Source organism: Geotrypetes seraphini, chromosome 3, assembly GCF_902459505.1.
Source record: "Geotrypetes seraphini chromosome 3, aGeoSer1.1, whole genome shotgun sequence".
Taxonomy (NCBI): Eukaryota; Metazoa; Chordata; class Amphibia; order Gymnophiona; family Dermophiidae; genus Geotrypetes; species Geotrypetes seraphini.
The window spans coordinates 179,543,832-179,569,421 of record NC_047086.1 but is presented as its reverse complement, the minus strand read 5'-3'; the positions used below and the strand labels follow the sequence as shown (position 1 = coordinate 179,569,421).

The 25,590-nt window shown below is 43.4% G+C and overlaps 1 protein-coding gene across 10 annotated transcripts in view; it reads right to left on the bottom strand.

The window, feature by feature from the left end:
• The window catches only part of SCAF8 (SR-related CTD associated factor 8), a 784,204-nt gene that overhangs the window by 489,143 nt on the left and 269,471 nt on the right, over positions 1-25,590 (bottom strand). For all 10 annotated transcript variants that reach the window (XR_004538795.1, XR_004538796.1, XM_033937892.1 and 7 more), the window contains one exon: positions 14,841-14,920. Coding sequence is in view for 8 of the 10 variants with exons in the window: in XM_033937892.1 (XP_033793783.1) it covers positions 14,841-14,920 (80 nt within the window). In the remaining 2 variants the exon portion in view is untranslated. The remainder of the gene's footprint in view (positions 1-14,840; positions 14,921-25,590) is intronic.

Genomic DNA, 25,590 nt, shown 5'->3' with positions numbered 1-25,590 from the left:
GTCCATAAAGGGCAAAAATTTCAGGAGACGGGAAAGAAGATATTCAAAATAAGTACTGAAATGAAAATTATAGTTGAGGACCCTAGAAGAAATCATAGCACTCTGATAGATGCGACGTCCAAATTTGTCCATAGTTTTCCCCTCTCTCCCAGGAGGAACTGTGGCATAGACCTTGGAAGGATGGGATCTCTTCAAGGACGACTCAACAAGCAGGGATTGATGAGAAAGCTGCGAGTTGTCAAAGCCTTTGTGATGCACAGTCTTATACCTCGAGTCCAACTTTCCAGGAACTGCTGGTATGGAAAAAGGAGTCTCCATGCATCAAGCAAAAGTCTGATTTAAAAGCTTATGAAGAGGGAGCTTGAGATTCTCAGCCGGAGGCTGGGGGAGATGCATGACCTCTAGATATTCCTTAGAATATTTGGAACCAGTATCCAATTTCACATCCAAATCTAAAGCCATCTGTCGCAAAAAAGACGAGAAAGACAGCTGATCTGGTAGGGCTTGACTTCGAGAAGGACTCGAGGACGTCAAGGCAGCCTCCGTCGAAGAAGAAGCTTCAGCATGGAAAAAAGCGTCGAAGGAACCTGGAGACTTGGACGAAGCAACGGAGACCGGAACATCCTCGAGGTCTGGCATCGGAGACCTGGACCAAGGAGTTGGCAGTCTGGTCGAGGCTGGGGTAGAACGATGCTTCGAGGAAGAGGGGACATCCTGCGAAGAACGATTCTGGAAGAATGCCTCGAATGATGATGAGGGCTGTGTCTAGAACCAGACCTCGAGGATCAAGGAGATTTTGCCTCGTAGACTGAAGCAGCTGATGCCAATGTATGGATAGGACTAGAGGCTGTAGATCAAAGCTCCAGAGGCTTGGAAGAGGAACCTCGATGCACTTGCAAAGACTTTGCTCCTTGCTGAGAGTGTGAGGAATCCTGTTGATGCACTCGCAAAAAATCCATTCCTTGACTGTCATGCTTAGGAGGCAGACCAAACACTCGCAGAGACTCTACTCCCTGCATAAAGTGAGGCTCCAACCGAGGCATAGGAGGTGGCTCGACATCACAGGGAGCTGCCGGATGCCCAGGTAGGATAATAGGAATCAGTTTAGGACCCATAATGGTAAGGTACTGAAAGAACTGCTTCTCTAATATGGTCTGGGTGGAATCGACTGCTGAGCTATCTGACCTGAGGAAACAGGGGAAGATACAGCAGACGATGTCGAAGCAAGAGCCGCTGCAAACGCTGAAGGTTTGATGAGGCTCGAGGTGGAAGCAGGAGGCGCCGAAGGAGCATCGATGGTAGTCGAGGTCGAAGGCGTCCTCGAAGTCGAGGGGTCAGATGGAGACTCCATGTTGAAGAGCTTATCCACCAAAAGGCAACGATGCTTAAAAGCTCGAGGTTGAAGTGTTAAGCAAGGCGTGCACGAGGTTAGATGATGTTTCAGTCCAAGGCAATTTAGGCAGCGTCTGTGAGAATCTGTAAGGGAAATCCTGCACTTACACTTGCAACACTTCTTACAGCCGGTAGCAGGCCGGGACATAGGCCAAAAAATAGCCTCCACAAAATCGAAGCACGCGGTCTGCGGCAGAACAGCCCGACCTGGAGAACAAACGGAAGAAAATAAAATTTAAAAAAAAAATTTTTTTTTTTTAAACAAATGAAAATAAAGAAAAAGAGCGATTCGTGAAGAAAAACCACAAACCGCGGTTGAAGAGAAGGCAAGAAATGAAGTTGAATGCAGAGAGTCAAAGACGGACTTCTTGGCTCCGCAGAAAACAAGAACTGAGGAAATGTGCCCGGTGCACTGGGCGGGAAGGCACTCGAGCATGCACGGTGCGGGTGACTCGAAACTTCTGGTTTCTTCAAGCAAGTCTGCTTGTGAGGCGTCCGCATCGGGGCTCCGTCGGATGACGTTACCCACATGCGAGAATACCTGCCTGCTTGTCCTGGGATAATCTCCTGTTTTCTGTTATGCCATAGGTCGGACTATATTCTTGTATTCCTCAATGGTCTTTTGTTTTCCAGTGGTTGCAGGCGAGGGCTTGTCTCTCAAAGCATGTGTATCTTTGATCTCCTCTAGTCTATCCAGAGGTTCCCTTTTTTATTTGCTCCCTCCTTGCATGGTCCTCATGCTTGCTGCATCTTTTTTCTGCCTGGGGGGTACATATGGACAATCTACAGCCTCAGGGTCTTTCAACTGCCAGACATCGGATATTTCCCATCCTTTTCCTAATTTTTTGAGTGATGTTGTCCTCAAGTCCTTCTCCCTTGCACAGTCCATTAAGTTGTTATGCTCTACAGGTCATTGAGAAAGGAGACTAGGGCTCTCTCCTGTTATGTCAGGAGGCCCTGTTTTTATGGACTTGAGAGGCAATTTGCTATCTGCTCTTGCTGCTATCCCTGAGGAGCTGAATTTTCTAGCAGACAATTTCAGCAGAATTCTTTAATCTTTTTCTCCAGACTTTTCTTCCTTCTTCATCTGGAAACTGTTTTTCTCCTGGATTGGACTAGTATATTTTTATATGCATTCCCTCCACTTCTCCTGTTGAGCATTTTATTCAAGCTCATGAGAGATGTAACCACCATACTACTTCTTTACTTCATGGTGGCCTAGGCAACATGGGTTCTCCCTTCTTTTTTAACTCAATTTTTAGGGAGCCCTATCTTCTCATTTTCCTATTCGGTTCACTCCGACTCAGGAATCTTTGATTTATTCCAATCTTCATTGGTTTTTCCTTGGGCTGCATCCATTTCATTACATCTTTCTCGGCCCGTTTGTTGATTTCTGGATGTCTCCAGTACACTGGCCACTCACCTTTATTGATATCAAAAGTGGTTTCGGTTTCTTTCCTAGTGTCTTTTTTATCTGCCTGTTTTCACCTTCCTAGCTGGTGGTATTTTTTCTCTGTTTGATTCTATCTCTCAGACTTCTTTTTATTGCTCTTGTATTTTTTTCCCTTGATCTGTCGAGAGGCAACCTCTTTCTATTTCTCCTCTGGTTTCCAGATTCATGACAGGGGTTTTCCATGTGTGTAACCACATCTCATACCTTCTCCTGTCGTTTGGACCTTTTCTACTGGGTTTCCAGGTTTCTGATGCAATTTCTTTTCCATGTGAAACCATCTCTACATTCTCCTTCTGTCGTTTGGACTCTTCCTGAAGTTCTTTCTAGTTTGTTGCTGCTGCTATTTGTAGCAATGGCGTCAGCCCAACTTGAGTTATTACCAGGAATATGGTTTTTCCTTAGGTCTCTCACCTCTGTAAGGAGGGTCGGTGAGTTTCCTGCAACGCTAGCAGATTCATCCTTACCAGTTTATCATCATACCAAGGTGATTCTGTGTTCATGTCCACAGTCTCTTCTACTTTTTTTATCTCACTCAAGTCAATTTTTCTGTCTGTGTTGTTTTCCTGCTCCTTGTCTTCCCTACGAGAGCTTTTGATTTGTATACTTTGGTCTATAGGCGGTTTTTTGTCCTCCTTGATTCACCGGTCAAAGCCGCAGCAATTTTTTCCCAACCTTTTCTTTTGATTCACCCAGTTTGGGTACTCTATATTCATGAGAACATTTTTCACCTGGCTGATTGCCTGCCTTTTCTGCTTTATTCAGACTGGCTAGCACGGGGATATCGTGTCCCAGTCCCTGAGTTCGAGTTCCGGCAGCTTTTGTTGTTTCTCCTTTGAGGAACTCTGTACAGCTGTCACTTAACTTGGTCCTCAGTTCATACCTTCACTTCTCGCTACTGTCTGGATATTTTTCTCCAGACGGAATGGGCACTCCGGCCATTTTGTATTTCAACTTATATTTTCTTTGGCCAACACTCCCACCATCCCAGTTCTGTTAGCTTGGAGGTCACCCATCAGTGAGAATATGCTGCCTGCTTGTCCTGGGATAAAGCACAATTACTTACTGTAACAGGTGTTATCCAGGACAGCAGGCAGATATGCTCACAACCTACCCATCTCTCTGGGTTGGCTTCTTAGCTGGCTTATCTTAACTGAGGGACCGCACACCTACGTCAGGTGGGAAGGCACTCGCACATGCGCGGTGCGGGATATAGAGAATTTTCCAAGTTCTTGAAGTGTCCGTACCGGGGCTCCTTCGGTGCCGTAACCCATCAGTGAGAATATCTGCCTGCTGTCCCTGGATAACACTTGTTACGATAAGTAACTGTGCTTTATCCCAGGACAAGCAGGCAGCAAGTGCTGTAGAGCGAGCCACAAGAGAAACCTGCGGCTGCCTACAGCGAGCGATGGAAGTCGCAGAACTGGCCATACGAATCCAATGGGCAATCAAGGACCATCTTGCCAAGACAGAAAAGTCAGGATAAAGAGATAACACAGCCGAAAGCAATAGTGGAGCATCCTATTTGCAGAAGATCTTATCTTTTAGCACCAATCACTTGAAGTGAAACACAGACAAATGAACATCCTGAGTGACATGAAAATCAGAAACCACCTTCGATAGAAAAGAAGGTACTGTACAGAGAGCCACCCCCGCTTCCATGACCTGTAGAAAGGGTTTACTGCATCAAAGAGTCTGAAGCTCTGAAACACACTGTGCTGAGACAATGATAACAAGAAAGAAAGACTTGATCATCAGATTCAAAAGAGAAGCATCCTTCAGTGGCTTGAATGGGGCTTCCACAAGGCCCTGCAGAATGAGGTTAAAATGCACAAAGGGAAAGAAAGATGCAAGGGAGGTTGCAAGTGAAGCACCCCTCTAAGAAACCTGGTCACATCAGGATGAGCAGTAAGTGAACTGTAACCCTATGCACTTTGTCACCCTTCTGACCCCAGCCCTGGACACCATAGTGTTGTGGCAGGTGACCTGACCAAATCTGACGTGCACTTCTGGATGGAGGACAGCCCTTCAGGGTGGCACCAGCAATGGTTCTCAAGAATTTCTGTTGATCCAGCAAAGTTCAAACACCAAAAAAGAAACAACACCCCCCCACTCCCCCCCTCCCCAGAACAGTCACCAAGTAAAGGAATAAAGTTAGTTTTAATATGTTTACTGCCAAATAGCAAGCAAACCAAATGATAGTCAAGACTTGGCCCACAGTCCCTTATTCTTTCAAGTAAGTTTATCACAGTTCAGTGCGAAAGACACAGCAAACCAATCCAGTAGTGCAGTTCAAGTGCAAAGAAAAATGAAGAAACACCACCTACCACTTTTGGCTTCTTTCCTCTAAGTCAAAATGGAGAGAAAAATACAAACTAAGTTTGTTCAGTTTTTAGGGCTGGCAACCAGCCTCTCCCCAACAAGGCGCCCCGGCTTCAAAAGCCTCAATACAATTCTCTTCACTGGGCCCTTTTCCACACCTTACCAAAAAGAAAAGTATAAAGCACAGTTCCAACTTCAGGGTTTTCATTATATTCACCTGCTGCTCCCTGTTCCAAGGAGCTTACTGAGGGGACAAGATGCTGAATCTGCTTTAATCTTTTTGTTAGACAAAAGTTTTCCCACAAAACCCATCCAGATATCACAGCAAACTCCCCAACAACTCATACACTCCTCAGCAGTTCCAGTAGTAATCTAGGCCTGGTCTCAAGTCAGCATAGGTTTCCAACAGGGAAAAGGAGAAAGAACAAAAGCTTATTTCCAAAAAATCCTACCCAAGCTGTCTTTAAACCACTTTCTTAAAGGTTCTTTCACAACACACTATCTTTAAAGCAGGAATGGCTTTCGGTAATTGGAAAAAAAAATTAGGTTAAACAGTCCATGCTTTATGCCACACTCCTATGCAAAAAACAGCAGTAAATCTCAGTACAATCAATTGCCAATCATAGTCAGATTTACCTCCATGGCTTCTGAGGTCTCTGACTCAGGTACAGCTACCTCCATTGCTTCCTCTGCCTAGGGTTGCCAGATTTTCCAATCAGAAAATCCAGACCCCTTAGACCCGCCCCAGGCCCACCTATCCCTGCCCTAATCCTAACCCCAGCCTCGCCCCCGTTGCTTGCTCTTGTTGGGCAGGGATTTGCGCGGACTTACATAACAACATAATAGCCTTACTAGGTCAGACCAATGGTCCATCAAGCCCAGTAGCCTGTTCTCATGGTGGTCAATCCAGGTCACTAGTACCTGGCCAAAACCCAAGGAGTAGCAACATTCCATGCTACCGATACAGGACAAGCAGTGGCTTCCCCCATGTCATTCTCAATAACAGACTATGGACTTTTCCTCCAGGAACTTGTCCAAACCTTTCTTAAAAGCAGCTACGCTATCCCTGCCCTATGTGATTTGAGGAGGCTTTTCAAAAACCAGACAAAGTGCTGGGTTTTGAAAAGCCATTCAGGGAAATCTGGACAACTGGTAACCCTATCTCTGCCTCACAAGGCTCAGGTAGGTTGGGCTCCTTAGTGCTCTGCCATTCTATAGCCCTTTCTTCTTCCAACTGCTGCTTGCTCTGGAGAGACCTTAGAAATTATTCCTGCAGTGCTCTCTCAAACTTCTGTGAGTTTTGATCTTAAGCTTTCCAGAGCCACACATAAACCTGCCTACCTTAGGAGCAGGCTTAATCTTAATCACTCTCTGGCTCCCCATGAGTCACTCAGGATATTTTGCTCCCCATTAATAACAGAAACCTGCTTGAATACCTGTTTGGGATAGACAGCTCTGTGTGCACTAAGTTTATTCCAGTGGTGTGCCTGCCCTTTCCTGCTTGATGGGGACCCTGTAGCTTTACCTTTCATAGTGACAGGACTGACCCTAGTGTCTGAAATGTAACAGCATGGAAACACGAAAAACCTACTACCTGAATCTTAAGGGAGGCCACAGCTAAACACATATCCAAGCCTGCCAGAATGGGAGCCCGATCAGGCTTTACTTGGTCCTTAGCATACCACTGTTGGAAAGCCTTCCAGGCTTTGACATAAGAAGTCAAAGTACAAGGTTTTTCAGACTTCAAAAGTGTCAAAACAACATCAGAATAACTGAACTCCATCAAGGCTGAGCGCTCAAGAGCCATGATGGAAGAACAAGTGCCGTGGGTTCTCCATGGGCAGAAGACCCTGACTGTGAAGATCTCGATGAAGAGGGAGCTTGAGCTTCCTATTCAGCTCAAGATGAACGAGATCTGCATACCACAGAAGATGAAGCCAATCCAGAGCCACTAGGATCACTAGGCTGGAATGTGACACTATCCAGCAGATAAATCGACTAACCAGAGGGAACACACAAAAGAGGTCATGAGCCAGCCAGGGCACAATCAAGGCTTCCAGACCTAAACTTCTGTGCTCTATACTTTGACTGAAAGAAGCACCTGACCTATGAGGTCCTGACTGAAGTCATCAAGTCCAGCTGTGGTGGGCTGCACCACAGCACAATAAGATGGAATACTCTTCATGAGAGGAACCAAGCTCCAAGGTCTAGGACTTGTTGACTGAGGAAGTCTGGCTGTATGGTTTTGACTCTGGCCAAGTGCAATGCAGAGGGAAACAGAAGATGTAAACCTGCCCAGTGAAACAGTATGCGAGCTGCCTGGCTCAAGGGAGCATTTCTAGTGCCCCCTTGATGATACACACACACTGCCATGGTGCTGTCGGAGAACACAACTCTTTCTGTCAGAGTGGGCAGGAGAGCGAAAAAAACGCCAGTTGAAAAGCCCAATCTACAGATGATTGATCGACCAATACTTCTGACACGGTAGTCTGCTGCCCCTGAATGAACTGGTTGCTGCAGAGAGCATCCCAGCCCAATATGCTGGGATCTGTCATGAGCGAACCACTCCATGTCCGAAGAGGTTCACACTGGCGGAGAACCTCCCTCTGAAGCCACCAGCAGAAACTGCTGTGAGCTGGTTCCAAAAAGGAGAACATCATTTGAAGGGGATGATGCTGCGGAGACCATCATAAGAGGAGAAACTCCTGAAGAGGGCACATAAGTGCTCTGGCCAAGGGTACACTGCCAGAAAGGCTGCCATGGACCCCAGCACCAGCAAATAATTTCAAGCTGAGGAAACCGGAAGAGCCAGGAGATCTCTAATTTGCTTCTGAAATTTCTGTCTGCATGGCTTGGAAAGAAAGACACGACCCTGCTAGGTGTCCAAGAGAAGGCCCAGATACAACTAGAGCTGTAATGGCTTCAACTGGCTCCTCTTGAAATTGACAATCCAACTCAAGCACTATAGCAGAGATACCACCGAGTCCACAACACATTCGCACTCATGTTGAGACAGAGCCCAAATCAATCAATTGTTCAAGTAAGAATGGACCTGGACATCCTGCCTGCGAAAAAAAAGCCACTACAACTACCATCGCCTTGGTGAAAGTGCGAGGAGCTGTCGCAAGACCAAAGGGAAGAACTATGAACTGGATATGCTGTTGCAGAATATAGAAATGCAGAGACCAGCGATGCTCCGGAAATACTGAAATATGGAGGAAAGCCTATGTGAGATCCAAGGACGCTAGAAACTCCCCAGGAAAGACAGCAGCAATGACTGTGCACACTGTTTCCATTCGAAAATAAGAAATCTGCAGGAAGCGATTGACCAACTTAAGATCCAGAATGGGCCCCCGGTCCTCTGAGCTTCTTTGCACGATCAGATATAAGGACTGCCAAAGCCCGATTCGAGTTCTGGAACGAGTTCTATCACTCGGATGTCCAAGAGACGCTGAAATGCCTGCCTGCCAACTATGCTACACTAAAGCTGAATGGAGGAAAAGGATTTTCTGCCACAGAAACTGTTCCAAATGACCAAACTTGAAGATCTTCAGACTGCCAATCGAACAGACTCCAACTGTAACTTCCGTCCCCAGAAATACCTCTCTATGTGAGCAGGGGTAGGAAACGCAATCTGTGCCCTGAAACCCGGAGGGAAATTTTATTCAGGATACATACAACCTGCACTTAACTCCTGACAGGGTCAGAGGGCAAGTGAACTCCAAGGGGAATAGACCCCCAGGTCTGAGAAGAGTGGCGCAAGCAGATTGCTCTACAGATCTACCAAAGTTTCTGTGTGAAGCAGCAGTCCGGCTCCACGGGACTGCATCCTTTCCTCCGACAGAGGTCTCAAGGCACTGAAGCCACCAAAACAAGAACATTAAGCGAAAAAAATAAGAAAAACATGCTGAGCATATCTAAAAAACTTCCGCACAGATTGCTTGTAGAAACTGAAAATTGTAGGGGGCTCTAACTCATTCTCTAAGGAGGAGGAGCACATGCTCATAAAAGTGTTTGGATTTCTGTAACTCCCAGATTGTGGGAATGGATTAAACACCTAGAGCAGGAATAGGCAATTCCGGTCCACGAGAGCCGGAGCCAGGTCAGGTTTTCAGGATATCCACAATAAATATGCATGAGATAGATTTGCATCTCAAAGAGGCAGTGCATGCAAATCCATCTCATACATATTCATTGTGGATACCCTGAAAACCTGACCTAGCTCCGGCTCTCGAGGACCGGAATTGCCTACCCCTGACCTAGAGCAGTGGCTTGCAAACATTGCGAAGCTGCAGCACACTAAATATGGTGGCCATGGCTCGAGGCATCAAGAAGTGCACAGACATTGACATGATGATATCAAGTGCATGCATGACGTCATCACGTCGACGTCCGCACAAGCACAAAGGCTCTCCAAATGGGGCCCTGAGCTGCCAGTAGAGGGTGCTGAGACGGATGAGGCACAAAGAAGAGAGGTGCTAGCGATGGCTGACTGCCTACAGGATGTGTCTCTCACCGTGAGAGGCACGGCTTGTAGGAAGTCTGCTGGCACTGGCGCCTCTCCTCCTCCACAGCGTCTCGTGGCACACCTGGAATCTTGGGTGGCACACAGTTTGTGATACACTATCTAGAATATGGAATCTGGAAGGGAAGTAACAAAAGAATGATTAACCTATTAAACAAGAGATAGTTCATCTCACAATAATGTCATCATTACTAATTTATGTATTTCTAATAGTATAACCAAATCAGTAAATTTTTGATATAACTGTGAAACTAATCTGAAAAGTTATTATTATTATTTTTTTTTTTTTTAATTAACCTGCATCTGGTTGTAAATATTAAGATTATACCTGCAAGAATAAGTCTTTCTATAGAAAACCATAATTTAAATCAAGTCTTTCTGACTAATGATTTAAATTGATTTCATTTAAATCAAATCCACCCTGGCACATACTAATGATTCAAAATTCAGCTGTCCAATTGATTTTCGGCCTGAAAAAACATGAGCATATCAGTCCTTACTATCAACAATTACATTGGTTACCAATAGAGGCAAGAGTTTTGTTTAAATTCGCTTGCATCTGTTTCAAATCGTTATTTGGCCTGGCTCCAATTTACCTTTCCTCTCATTTTCTGCTGCATAGGTCCATTAAGTCCACTCAAGGTTCTCATTTATTCATTTATCTGACATTAAAATCTTATCGTTATAAGAGATTTCTAGACAGAACACTTGTATTTCAAGCAGGTAAAATGAATTACTGGCTAGGTGCGATTATTCCACATGCTCAGTCTTATTACTTTTTCAGAAAACTGGTGAAGACCCATCTGTTTGATAAATTTGTTACTTGATATCTTTTTATTCTCCAATGCTTGTATTTCTTTAACATTTGTATTTTCACGGATTGTTCTTAAGCTAGTGGGAGGGGGGAGGGTTTTGCATTGGAATTTCATTCGGGGAATATATGGAGGTTTCCTGTAGGTATGTACTTTTTCTGATTATTTTATTGGGGGGGAATGGTTATACATTAAGTTAATGTGCATTTCATGTAAACTTATGTATATTGAAATTGTTTGTTTGCACTATGGTAGTTTGGAAATTTAATAAAGATTAACAAAAAAAAAAAAGAATAAACATTATTAGCTCACACTAAATGCTAAAGATGGCCATAAGAATATAATTTAATGAACATTAATCATTAGCTCGTGCCAATGCGATTAGCACCCATTCACGAATTCCCCATCTTAATCTACATACATAGATCATTATATAGATGAATATAAAGCACAGTTACTTACTGTAAAGCAGTTACTTACCGTAGCAGTTGTTATCCAGGGACAGCAGGCAGCTATTCTCACATATGGGTGATGTCATCCACGGAGCCCCAATGCGGACAGCCTCGCAAGTATACTTGCTTGTAGAAAACTTTGGAAGTTTCGAGTCAGTCGCACCACGCATGCGCAAGTACGTTCCCGCCCAGGACAGGGCGAGTCTCCTCAGTTCAGATAGCTAGCAGAGAAGCCAACCAGGGGAGGTGGGTGGGGTGTGAGAATAGCTGCCTGCTGTCCCTAGATAACAAATGTTACGGTAAGTAACTGTGCTTTATCCCAGGACAAGCAGGCAGCCTATTCTCACATATGGGTGACCTCCAAGCTATAAACAGTCCTGAGTGGTATAAATATTTAATGTATCACAAAAGTCAAATCTCCACTCCTATGAAGAAATCTATACTAAAGCACTCGCACTCCACTTTTATAGTTTATCTATACTTGGAGCTTTGATGTTCGTTCAGGAAAAGGCCTCAGAAATAAGGAGTATTATGCTTATAATTTCAGTGATAATCATTACCAGCATAGATGTATTCCAAACATGTACTCCGTACTGCAATCACTGGCCAAAAACCTGTTCTTTTATTTCATTATCCATATTATGTTTCTACTAATTAAAACTAAACTTTTTTGTTAGAACTTATATCTCTTATTTTGCACACTAACTGATTGAGTGCAGACCACTTCAGAATTGGAAAAACCTCACAGAAAATTACTTCTTTAGTGTTTTCATTATTCTGTTTCCATTTCTGACCTTCTTCAATTCTGTGCTATTTTGTACTCAGGACCAGAACCGGAGCTTTCAACGCTCTCGGGACTAGAACCATGGCTGGCGTTTCGCGGACCGCTGGTTTGTCCGCTGCTTCAGGGCCGATTTTAGAGCACAGTAATGTTGCTTCTTAGTGTTCTGTCAGGGAGAGAAGAAGAAAAAGTTGGACTCATGGAAGGACAGAGATGTTGGTTGGGGAATGGAATGAGGTCTGGAGGAGAGGAAGCATGCAGGCGGCAGAAAGAAGGGAAGAAATATTGGATGCACAGTCAGAAGAAGAAAGTGCAACCAGAGACTCATGAAATCACCAGACAACAAAGGTAGGAAAAATGATTTTATTTTCAATTAAGTGATCAAAATGTGCCTGTTTTGAGAATTGATATCTGCTGTCTATATTTTGCACTATGGCCCCTATTTAATAAACCGCAGTAGCAGATTTTAGTGCAGAGAGCCTATGAGCGTCGAAGCAGCGCGGGGCATGCAGCGTAGTTCCCTGCGCTAAAAACCGCAATCACGGTTTAGTAAAAAGGGAGAGGGTATATTTGTCTATTTTTGTATAGTTGTTACTGAGGTGACATTGCCTTGACCTCTTTGAAAAAAAAACCTGAATATAAATGATAATTAACATTTTCTCTGCGTACAGTATACTTTGTGTTTTTTTAAATTTTATTGATTGTAGATCATTTTGACTTGGTCATTTTAAAAGTAGATCGCAAGCCAAAAAGTGTGGGCACCCCTGCTCTAGATGATAACTCGAAAGCATCATAAGTAGATCTCGCCAAATACTTTCTTGATTGGGAAAGAGTGCAAAATATTTCGTGAAATTCCTGAAGATTTTGAGCAAGAATATATTTGTCAAAAGAAGATAATTTCCAAACAAGCTGTTTCATGTAACAGTTTATGTAGAAATTCTAGTTAAGGACCCTGTTCCCCAACATTGAATTTTGAAAAAGGCAACATCCAAACTTGTGCATAGTTCAGCCTTCACATCCTGGAGGCATTGAGGAATAGACTTTGGAAGCAAATGACTTTTTCAAAATTGATTCCACAACCAAGGATTGATGCTGAAGCTGTGGTTTATCAAACCCTGGAGAAAAAAATGATTCTATAAACAGAACCCAGTTTTCTGGGAACCACTGTAATAGTCAAAGGCGTTTCCCAATTGTGAAGAGACTCTTTAAGGATACCATGCAATGGTAATTTAAGAAGCTCTTTGGGAAATTCATCATAGTCTAAAGCCTCTAAATATTCAGCACTGAAGGCAGAGTCAGTTTCCAGCATTATAGGAGGTCCTTACCTAACTGCCTAATAAATTTAGTTAAAAACAGTCTTTCGGTGGGAGATCTTGTCCTTTGAGATTTCTGAGGAGAAGGTTCTAAACAGGTATCATAAGCCTCAGTTGCAGAACCAGAGTGTGTGTCAGATTGTAATTCAGAGTCATAAAGGAACTTTGGAGAAGACGTGCAAAGGGATTGACACTTTTGACGACCCCTGTACCAATCTAAGGAAGGAGATGAAGAAGTTCAACATGAAAATCTTTTTCATTTGGAAGTATGTGATATAGATCACTGCTTCTTAGACTTCAAACATCGAGTAGAAGACAGCAAGCGTCGGTGTTTCGATGAAGTGGATCAATGCACCGATGGAGAACTTGACTGTCGATGTGATGACCAATGTTTAGGAGTGGCGAGAGAATCGTTAGTGACTGGATGAAGATCCATGCCGACGCCCTGCTGGAGAGCTGACTGAGGCACCATATGACTTCGAGGCAGTATGCTCAGACCAGGCCAGTACCGAGGGAGTCGATGCTTGAAAATATCACCTAACTCCCTTCAGGAAAAACTCATATAGCTTTTCCCGGAAAGAAAGCACTGGTACTTGTAGCTTATCTGCCAGTACTATCAGTGCCAAGGCTTGCCTCAGAGAGGGTGACTTTGACAAGAATGAACACCTGGAAGGAAAGGCAAGCTCTAAAAGAGAGTGACGCTGCTTGGTCTGTATCGAGGGACTTGAGGCTGGTGCAACCTGCGCCACTTGCTGGGAAAATGGCGGTTTCTTAGCTGGCTTATCTGAGGGTGCAAGATCTCTCAATACTGATATCGATGATGGAGTCTTCAATGTCAATGGTTGCCCCAAACAACTTCTCCTGCTGAAGTTTAAGACTTTTAATCGAGCGCTTCTGCAAGGTGGAACACCAAGAACAGGTTTCCACCCGGTGTTCAGGCCCAAGACACTGCAAGCACCAACTATGCGGGTCAGTGTGGGAAATAGGCCTTTGACACATGCAGCACTTTTTAAAACCCATTAATGGCCTAGATATGGACGGAAAAGACTGTGTCAGCAAGATTAAACTCAATTGCTGGGGGGAAAAAAACCCCTCGAAGGGTGAAACCCACAAGGAAAAGTGAGAAAGAAAAACTCACTTTACTGTTTTTTGGGTTATGGTCTTTTGTTTTTTTACCAAAGATAAAAGAGAAATAGAAAATTATGCAAAGCAAGAGAGCAAAAAACAGACTGAACAGAGTTCTATAAAACATGACTTCTTTGCTCCGTGGAAAACAAAGAACTGAGGTACCACGAGCCTACATTGGGCAGGAAGGCACTTGCGCATGCGCGGTGCGAGCAGTCGTGATGTTTCTAAAAATTTAGTGGTGATACACTTTTAAAGCTATCCATACCAGGGCTCCATGGATGATGTCACCCACATGTGAGAATATGTTGCCTGCTTGTCCTGGTATAATAGGGATTTCAGGAAGATATTACTGGGATGAGTCAGGAAAGAAGAGAGTTGGGTTTTAAGGCGATATACTTGTACCACCAATGAGAGAAAGGGCAAAAAGATACACAATGACAGCTCCTGAAATATTATCCTATAGATGGTCTAAGAGGCAAAAATGTGGCATATATTATTTCCCAAAGAAGGTAAAAATTTGTAAAATCACAGAATGACAGTATTTTAAGTCTTGTATTAAAAATAAAGATAAAGAGGAGGATTAATCTATATCCACTATAAAATCTTAATTACTCTATGTTAAGTTTTCCTTATGAAACAAAAATGATGATTGAGCTAGATCTTACAGTTGGGTAGAGGAAGTTTCTTTTTTAGAATCTTCAGCATGCTCAGATTCATCTCCAAAATCAAACCTGTCCAATAGTTTCTGTGGAGAAAAATGTTTATGATTAGGTCTACAAAATATATTCCAGTAAAATGTAAAATAGTGCAATTATATATATATATATATAAACATCTTCTCAAATGTTTTACAATTTTTTTTAATCATTTGTCAAAAAATGTTGTTAGAAGGAAATATGGGGAGTAGAGCAACATGCAGAGTGGATGGACAGTTGTGATGGTTGTTTTTTTGCGGGTAAGGAGTATGTGCTGTTAGGGCAGTTGAGATTGTTTTGGGGCATTTTTATTTTGGTGGTGGGGCAGTTATGGAGAATAGTTTTAGGTGGTTGTACAGTTTGTACGAGGTTTTTATTTGGGGGGAGGGGCTAGAACAGGAAAAGGCAGTTTTAAAGGAGGAATTCCTTAACTACCATGTTTCACTAATTAACTATACTCTTTGCTGGGCTGGAGCAGCAATGGGTGATATGCATTATAACTAACTATGCAAGGGGGGGGTGTCTCTAAATCTCCTCAGTATGATTATGCTCATTGTTAACCTTAATGGGTCAGTTAAATTTTCAGAGTTATTTTGACCCCAGATACTCGTAGATAAGAGACAGACATTTTCAGTTTCTTTTATATATCCTATACACCCAAAAAATAGAGATTTAAAAAAAAAGATCCAAAAATGCAAATCTCTGTTTATAGTTTGATCCCCACTTAATGACTGTTGCTATTGTCCTCCTCTCTACCCCACTAGCATTGCGCTTCCCTATTCTGGTATTGAAGGAAGCTGATGCCAATGCTTTCTGCTGGGATAATATGGGGAAAATCCCAGAGAGAGCAGGAGCCGGTAGGCCTTGAGCATGCACAAATGCTTAAGGTCCTGCACCAGCCCAGCAGAGAGCACTGGTGTCAGTTTCCCTTCAGCATCTGAACAGGTATGCACAATGCCAGTTGGCAGGGGTGTGGGGCAGTGTTCCCTCTAAGCTGCGCTGGCGTGCGCTGGCGCACAAAATATTGCCTCGCAGCGCACAATGTCACGTCACAGCGCACAGCGTACAGAGATGGCAGGCCGCGGCGAGAGGAGAATCGGGCAAGTTGGCGCTGGCGCCCGATATTTTTAGCGCACGGGGAAAAAATTTTGCTCACACCACCCGCCCGCTTAGAGGGAGCACTGGTGTGGGGTGTATGTGTATGTGGACAGCAACGCCAGTCATCAGAGGGATGGAAAGGACAGCAGCACTAGTACTAGCATCCATAGTATATATAGACAAAGTGTGCTTGGAAGTTATTTTTAAACAAGTCGATTGTAGAAAATGACATGGGGACAAATTTGTCCCTGTATGAACTCAATTTCCCCGTCCCATCTCTGTGAGTTTTGTCTTTGTCGTTGTCCCTGTTCCATTCCTATAAGCTCTGCCTTAACAGCACAAGCCTCAAACACTTGTGATTTTAAAGTGTTTAAGGCTTGTGCAGATGAGGATGGAGCGTGCAGGGAAGGGGTAGGGATAGGAAAAGAACTCGTGAGGACGGGACAGGAAAATGAGTTCCCATGGGGAAAAATTTGTCCCTGTGTCATTCTCTAGTTGATAGTACCCAATATGATTAAGACTTTCTGTATCTTTCTGTTACCTTTTCTTGACCTCTGATTGCACTTTAAGTACTAAAGAATTTTCTTTTTCCCCTACACATTGTATAGAATAACTTCTTGGAACTGACACTTCTGTTAGAAGTACTATTTTTGTATTTACTCTTTGACCTCTGTCATTTTTACTTTTTTCTACATTGAACTTTTTATTGGCGGGAATAGAAATTGGTGGGAAAGCATGTCTAATCTTTGTAAATTTTTTTATCATAATCAACCAAATTTTTAATCACATTTTTTTATTCAAGTAAACCATCCACCTCCTTTGGGGGGGGGGGTATATTAGAGTATATATGGTAAGCCTTTCCAACTTCTGCTGTATTGAAAAAAGAAAAACACCAAAACAGGAGACTGAAATATGCATCTAAAAACTTAAAATATAGTACATTAGTGCTAAGAATAATTATTATTTTAAAAAAATTTATGAATCGCTTAAATCTAAGCGATGTACATAACATTTACAGCCACAATTTCAAGCACAAACAAACATTATAAAATGCAATAAACTAATCAAGTCAATCTTCCCCACAAATTTCCTTAATACAGAATTCTTTAAATCTAAAGCAAATAATAACCACAGAGTTAGAGAAAGGTGGCCACAAATAGTTGTGTTTTTTTAACATTTTCTTAAGACATACGATCTTTGCACAATCTCATTATACCTGGAACTGAATTCCAGAGATTCTTACCGGCAAGTGAGAAAATAGATATTCTAGATTTAACATAACAAATCCCATCTTCTTTTAAACTGATCAGCAACATCCCTCCCTCAGATCTCAAATATCTTGCAAGTTGATAGATTTCCCACAAGTTTTGAAAGTAAATAGGAGCAGAGGAGTACAATATTTGATGAATGACAGACAGATCTTTATAGCAAATTATCTGTTGAACAATAGAGAGCTTTTAAGGCTGGAGTAATATGGGCAACCCTAGGAATGCCCATTATCAGTCTAGCCACTGAATTCATTAGAAGTTGAACAGGTAGAATTTATATGGGTAGAAGGCAATTATTACACACAGCAGAGAGTGGCGTAGTGGCTAGAGCGACAGCCTCAGCACCTTGAGGTTGTGGGTTCAAATCCCATGCTGCTCCTTGAGACCCTGGGCATGTCACTCAATCCTCTATTGCCCCAGGTATGTCAGATAGATTGGGAGCCCACCGGGACATATAAGGAAAAATGCTTGAGTACCTGATTGTAAACCACTTAGATAACTTTGATAGGTGGTATATAAATACCTAAAATAAATAAATATTTTGTGGGGCTAGTTGGGAGTTGAGGGCAGTTTTGGAAGAATTGCTTTGAAGGGTGGGGCAGTTTGGGGAGTAGAGAATCAGTTGCAAGGGGCAATTGGGGAGGAAGGGATTTTGGATTTAGCCCACTTCTTTTCAGTTGCAGCTAAAAGCCAATTACATTCAGGTACAGAGATTAGGGCAGACTGCTGGGTGCTGAGTTAGCTGGGGATAGTTTTGGTGATTGAGCAGTTGCAAAGAACAAGTTGGGGGTCTGGGAGAAGTTTGCAGGGTATGGGGGCAGTGGCAGAGGGGTAGTATTGGAGGGTGGGGCAGATAGTGGAGTATTAGATCAAAAAACCTCTTCAAACTAACAAAAAATATACTAACAACATCACCAGGAGACAACTACTTCGCTGACAAAGTAGGTAAAATACAGTCTCATCTTGACTCCACTAAGTTAAAGACATTGTCTCACTGCGACTCAGGCAAAACTACTAAAACCACAACTGGGAAACTAACTAACTTCAATACAGTCTCCTGCAATGACATTGAGATACTACGCACAATTCACCCATCTGGCTCCAACCTGGACCCCGGTCCGCCACACCTCCTAGTGGAGTCAAAAGACACCTTTGTAGACTCCATCCTTCCTCTCATCAACACCTCCCTACAAACAGGTATAGTGCCTGCAAACTGGAAATCAGCAATCATCAGACCGATCTTAGAAAAAACACACTCGACACTAATGTGGCTGGCAACTTTAGACCTATCCTTCGTTTCCAAGATCCTAGAAAAAACAGCATTATCCCAATTACATTCCTTCATCAATGAACAAGGTGCCCTATCTGCCTTTCAATAGGTATTCAGGAAATTCCCACAGTCCTGAAACTGTCCTCAACATCGTCGACAACTGCTGGAAACTCATGGACAAGGGTAATCATGTCTTTCTGGTGCTGCTGGATCACAGCATGGCCTTCAACTCTATTGACCACCCTCTCCTCATTGAGCAACTCTAAGGAATAAGAATCAGAGACACTGGTTCTCCTCTTTCCTAAATAACAGATCCCAAAGCATTGTGCTCAACAATGTGCTATCAAAACCGAACAAATACAAGTAAGGTGTTCCACAGAGGACTCTACTGTCCCCCCTACTGTTCAATCTCTATGTTAAACCTTTCCTAGAGATAGCCCACAAATACCAAATACAGATTCATTCTTTCGTGGATGACATCCAACTGTACCTATCACTAGGAGAAACCCGTGCAAAACTCCTAACCTGTGTCTCTCTGATATCAAAAACTGGATGTCCATCAACAAACTGCAACTGAATGCTTCCGAGACGGAACTCATTTGGATCCGCAAAGATCGTTGTGTCCGTGCCCATCCCTCGCTGTGCTGGGATTAGACTATTATAACTGCAAAAGATCAAGTACGCCGCTTAGGAATACTCCTTGATTACAACATGTCACTTTCTGACCATATTTCTCAAATGGTATGTTCCTCATTTTACTACCTGCGACAACTGCGAAAAATAAGGAACTACTTGACAGTACTTTGCCCATCTACTCTATGCCTTAGTACTCTCCTGCATGGATTACTGCAATGCGCTATTCAACAGTCTCAAAGTGAAGAACGTACATCTCCAGCGTGTTCAAAATGCGATGATAAGGCTTCTGAAAAACCTCTGTGCCTGTGACCCTATCTCCCAAGCTCTAGCATTGGCTCACTGGCTGCCTATAGCCATATGTTGTGTCTTCAAGGGCCTGCTGCTAGATTCAAATACTTGCATGACATGGCCTCAGCCTACATGACTAAGCTTCCTCCTTATGAGCCGAACCAGTCCTTCCGCTCCCAGGACAAAATACGCCTCAAAATGCCCCCTGGTCGTGCCCTTCAACTGCAAACCGCAAATAAACGGTCCTACTCCCAAGTCACTAGAATCGACTGCCCCTGCAGGTCAGATCCCTTGAAGGACTCCTCAGCTTTAGGAAAGCAATAAAAATATACCTTAACCCCTACTACAACGAAATATATACTGGTACCAGAACCAGTATGTATCACAGAAGGATAACTTGCATCATATACTGTAATTTTCTGTGCATCGAATTAGGTATAACTTGTATCATACACTAACTTTCTGTGTGTCGAATTAGGTATAACTTGTACTGGAAACCTTGCATTATAAGAACAACCATGGCAAATTGTAATAAAACTGTATATTATCATTAGCCCCTAGCATGTATCAAGCTAGGATAAAAACTTGTATTACAAACTTGTACAGAAATTATCCCAGGACAAGCAGGCAGCATATTCTCAACATGTGGGGTGACGTCATCCACGGAGAGCCGTAGCAGACAGCCTTGCAAGCAGACCTGCTTGCAGAACTTTCAAAAAGTTTGTGAGTGCTGCACCGCGCATGCGCGAGTTCCTCCCGCTTATTGTAGGTCGTGCGTCTCCTGTGAGATACCTCAGTTTTCCTTCAGAGCCAAAAAGCACCTGTTTCTCAGCTCTGCCAATTTTTGAGTTGCCTTCTCGCACCGCGGCTTTCTTTTTTCTTTTATTTGTTTCTTTCTTTTAGTCACTGTGCAGTGTGTCTCTTTTTTTTTTTTTTTTTTTTTTAAACCCTTTTACTTTTTTTTCAGTCGGTTCTCATCCGGCGGGGCTTGGGCTCAGGCCTTGCCGCCGGCCCTCGTTTAGTTGTGGCCATATTTTTTCAATGTCCCGGCCTCTTACCGGGTTTAAGAAGTGTAGCCAGTGTAATCAGGCGATTTCTCTCACTGACCCCCATCATTGGTGTATCAAGTGCTTGGGGCCTGAACATTGTCCTGAGTCCTGCTCGTGCTGTGCTACCCTTCAGAAACGAGCTCTTTGGTGGCATCGTGCCAAGATCCTGGAGCTCTTTGGTCCTATGGAGCAGTCTGCAGAAAAGGCCTCGGCCTCCGTAGTGGCCTCGTTTTCCAAGTCCTCGACCTCGAGCAAGTCGCCCTAATCGGCCTCGTCTGCTGTGCCTCTAAAGGTCTCATCCTCAGGCAAATCTCCTCTTCCTGTACGCTACCTAAGAAGCCGTATGCTGAGTCTCAGGCAATCCAGGCAACGAGTGTGCAGTTGTGCCAGCCTCTACGAGACATCCTCCTAAGCGTGCCTCCAAACATAGGGAACACTCATCTTCGAGGTCGCCCTCTATGGAGCGCACTGCTGCCTGCACCTTCCAGACCAGAGTCATTGGTCTCGGTGCCTGTCTTCGAGGACATGCTGCAAACCATACTGACCACGCAGCTTACCACTGTTTTGGCCAAGCTTGTCCCTGCCTCGACTCTGCTTTCTGTGAGCCAGCCTGAGCATTCTGTCGAGGCACCACGAGCAAAACTTCATCTATCTCGACCTTTGTCCTCCAGTGACTCCTTGCCTCGTCCTTCCAGGTCCGAGTCTCCAGCTACTCAACCTGTTTGAGACATGGGGGAGAAGCCTCGTTTGAAGCCTCACTCAAAGCACTCCTCGTTCTTGAGGCAACTCGCTTCAAAGAAGACTAAAGAGTCTCTTCGGAAGAGTACAGAGTCTCCTATGCTTCGTTCATCGAGGCCCATCAAGACCCCTTCCAAACCCAGGCATAGGTCTCGAACTCCAAAGCTATCAACACCTCATACTTCTCCACCTCGAGGCACGCCTGGTCCCGGATTCTTCTCTCGAGACCATCTACGAGGGATCCTCCTTCACCTGTCTCTACGAGGCACGAGTTGAGGCTCTCCATTCCTCATACTCCTGGGACTTCTCTATCGAGGCTTCTTAAACATAAGCACTCTCTGACTCCGCCCATATCACACAGCGAAGCTTCTTCTGCGACTCTTACGTTGGATACAGACCTTCCTTCTCAATACTCTAGGGAGGCTTCTCCTTCTTATTTAGCGGCGCCTAGGTCTCGCTCCACTTCTCCTGAGGAATCTTCGGCTTCAAAATCCATATCCTTTTCAAGATTCATTTTTGACATGAGTAAGGCTCTTCAGATTGCTCTTCAATCTTGAGTCTAAGTATACTCCTGAATATTTGGCTGAAATGGAATTACCTCATCTGCCAAAGGATACTATGAGACTGCCTATGAATCCTGTTTTGAAACAAACTTTTCTCAGGAATCTCGAAACTCCTTATTCAATCCCGGCTATCCCCTCAAAAATGGAATCGCGTTACCGCACAGTTCCTTGTAAAGGGTTTGAGAAGCCGCCGTTGTCTCACCAATCCTTAGTGGTGGAATCATCTCTTTAAAAAATCTAATCCCACCAAGATTTATGCTGCAGTCCCTCCAGGCAGAGAGGGACGCACGATGGATAAATTTGGACGCCGTCTATATCAGAATTCCATGATGGAAAATAGATCTTAAATTACAACTTCACGTTCACATCCTACCTAAAGTACTGCATTAACACCATGCCCTACTTCTTTCCTGACCTAGCCTGCGTTTCAACAACTTCAGCAGACCCTCACCTAAATACATCTCTTCATGCTTCAAGCCACTTATAATGCGTTTGAAATGTCATCTCAGGTCACTGTTTTTGCTGTGGCAATACGACGTCTAGCTTGGCTATGCACTGTGGACATGGAACCAAACTTGCAGGACCGTCTAGCCAATTTACCATGCCAAGGTAATGAGCTCTTTGACGACTCCATTGAGGCTGCCACTAAGCGGCTCTCAGAGCATGAGCAGTCCTTTGCCTCTTTGATTCAACCTAAGGCTAAACCTCCACCTTCCAAGCCTTATAGGCTGCCTCCACGTCGATATCCACAGAAATCTATTCCAGTTTTCTCCAGGCCTCCACCTAGGAAACAACCACAGCAGCAGTGTCAACAAAACCCCCAGATTCCTGCTACAGCTAAGCCTGCACAGTCTTTTGGACAATCTAAGTCTGAGCATAATATCCACCTTCATCCATCACACTTCTTTCTTCCCCATAGGAGGTCAGCTCCATCACTTTTACCAACAGTGGGAGCAGACTACATCAGACCTCTGGGTTCTCACCATCATCTGAGAGGGTTACTCACTTCAATTTCTTCAAATTCCACCAGATCACCCTCCAAGAGAGTTTCCTTCCAACATGTCGCAACTTCCCCTTCTTCTTCAGGAGGCTCAGGCTCTTATTTGCCTCCGAGCTGTCGAGGAGGTCCCCTTGTCCTGGGATAAAGCACAGTTACTTACCGTAACAGTTGTTATCCAGGGACAGCAGGCAGATATTCTCACAACCCACCCACCTCCCCTGGTTGGCTTCTTAGCAAGCTATCTGAACTGAGGTATCTTACAGGAGACGCATGACCTATGCTTGGCAGGAAGGCATTCATGCATGCGCGGTGCAGCACTCGCAAACTCTTTTAAAGTTCTACAAGCAAATCTGCTTACAAGGCTTTCCGCTACGGGGCTCCATGGATGACATCACCCACATGTTGAGAATATCTGCCTGCTGTTCCTGAATAACAACTGTTCCGGTAAGTAACTGTGCTTTATGTATGTTAAACCTGTAACCCATTCTGGGCTCTTTGGGAACAACGGACTAGAAAACTAAATAAATAAATAATACATCAGTATTGGAGTTGTTTGGGGGAAAAGGCAGTTTGTAGGGTGGTAGAGTAGTTGTGGAGGAATAGATTGGAGGTTAGGTTTAGTTTGTGAAGTGGTAGGGTACTTTTGGAGGTTTAGGGCAGTTTGTGGGGTATGACTAGAGCTGGGTTTCACTATTCCTGACTCCAGTGTCTCCCATTTTGCATATTCTGCTGCTAGTTAAGACTAGCAGCAGACAGGGAAAGCTCCTCCACACAAGAGGTAAGTCTGGATAACTGTAGATAATTTTTTTAAACTCTGAAAATTGTCTAGACATGCTGGAACAGCCTTCTAGCTTTCAAATTTAGTATTGGTAGAATCCTGAAAAAAGTCAGATAGTTGTCAATCCTAACTTCCTGAATTCTAAGCATGCCGCAGAATCTTCTAAACTTTGGACCCTAGGTGTACGGTATGTTCCTAGTTTGCCAATATCTTAAAATGGCCTTGCCCTTAGCAACAGATATTAGATATCAGTACACAATGCAGCTAATAAAAAACTTGAAATTTTACTCAAGTTTCACAATATAAATAAATAAATAAATATCTACCTAAATAATTTAAAATGCTACAGCAGCATGTCTTGTAAATTATCCATTTTCTAGATCCATTTTACAGACAGTTGCAGAGAGTAGTTTTGAGGATTGAGACAAATTATGGAGTGGAGGGGTAGTGGTGGAGGGTGGGGGGAGGGTTGGAACAGAGTGTAGGGTGCTTGGATGGGTAAAGATACAAGGGTTCTTTTGTGGATTGGGGCGGACTGTGGAATAATAGAGCAGTTAAGGGGAGATGGTTATTTTGGCAACTGGTGACAGTTGCAGGGGTATTTTCTAGGGTGCAAAACAGTTCTGAAAGTGTTGAGGCAATTTCAAGGTATTTGAGGGTTTTGCAATTTGTAATATGGAAGGTCTGGGGGTTGCAGAAGTTTGGGGATGGTGAGACAGTTGCAGTGGTAATTTTGCAAGGTGGGACACTTAGATGGTAGCATTTTTAGGGGTGGAGCAGTTTTGCAGGTAGTGGGACAATTGTGGGATAGTTTGGATATGAATACAATGAAGATAATTGGAAAGCAGGAGTAGGAAGTTGTAGGGGGTATTGTAGTTTAGAGGATAGACAGACTACAGGGGGGTAGTTTCCAGGGGTGGCAAGAATAAATAACAGGAGAAGGGCAATTTGAAATGAGGAATTCTGTAACTGCAACTGCTATGTTTCATTTTATTTACTGTCAGTGCAACAAAAGAGGCTCAGTGTCCACTGAGGAAGGCGTCGTTTGGACGCCGAAACTAGGATTCTTGTTGGGACTTGCATTTTCTGAATAAAGACAGTTGCCCTTGATTGTTTGGACTCCTCCCTTGCCTCTTTTGTTGCACTGTTCATGATCTTGAGGCAAGTTGTTTCTTCTTTGCATCACTATTTCATTGTATTTACACTAAGCTTCTATGCTACAGTACAGAAGCTGGAACTGCTTCTTCCATAGAAATTCACTATGCCAGCTAGGGGAGGGGGGACCTTATTTCTCTGGAACTCTCAGTCCAATCTGGCCTATTTTCAAAGTCAGTGTGATCACTGTTTAACTTTTTTTTTTTGCCTCATTCTAAGTTTCACCCAATTCTGGTAAAGTTTTGAACAGTTATTTTGACCCCAAACATATCAACTACTTTTGTATAATTCTTTCCACTTTCAATTGAGTTGGAAAGAATAAATTACTTAGGGATATGCACTGTTTGGTGTATATTGGATTTATTTATGTTACTAAAAAAAGTGTGTACTAAATTGATTTAACACACATGAGCCTACAAATTAACACCTGTTAAATGTTTTATATGAATGGAAATACAAAACAACCTATCCAAAATCATGGAAAAAGCCAGAGAGATTGATTTTTATGTAACCGTGTAATGTAATTTTGTACAATCGTATCCCCATGTAAGATAAGCTGCAACTCCATGCAGTGTTCTAAGAGTAGTCTAATGTACCAGAACATTGTTAATACCATGACTGTAAAACTGTAACCACTTCTGAGCACTTTGGGGAGGACAGGATATAAAAAAAATACATACATACATAAAATAAAATAAAATATCTAATGATTTTGGTTCAAAACTATATCCCCCGCTTCCCTCTCATACATTTCATTACTGAACTCCGACACCTCCCCCTTGACACTACAAACTTATGATTCCCCTAAGCCACAACGAATGCCTATAGAAAAGTAGTTGCCACTATTTTAATAAAGCAAAAGCACTCATCAGTCCGT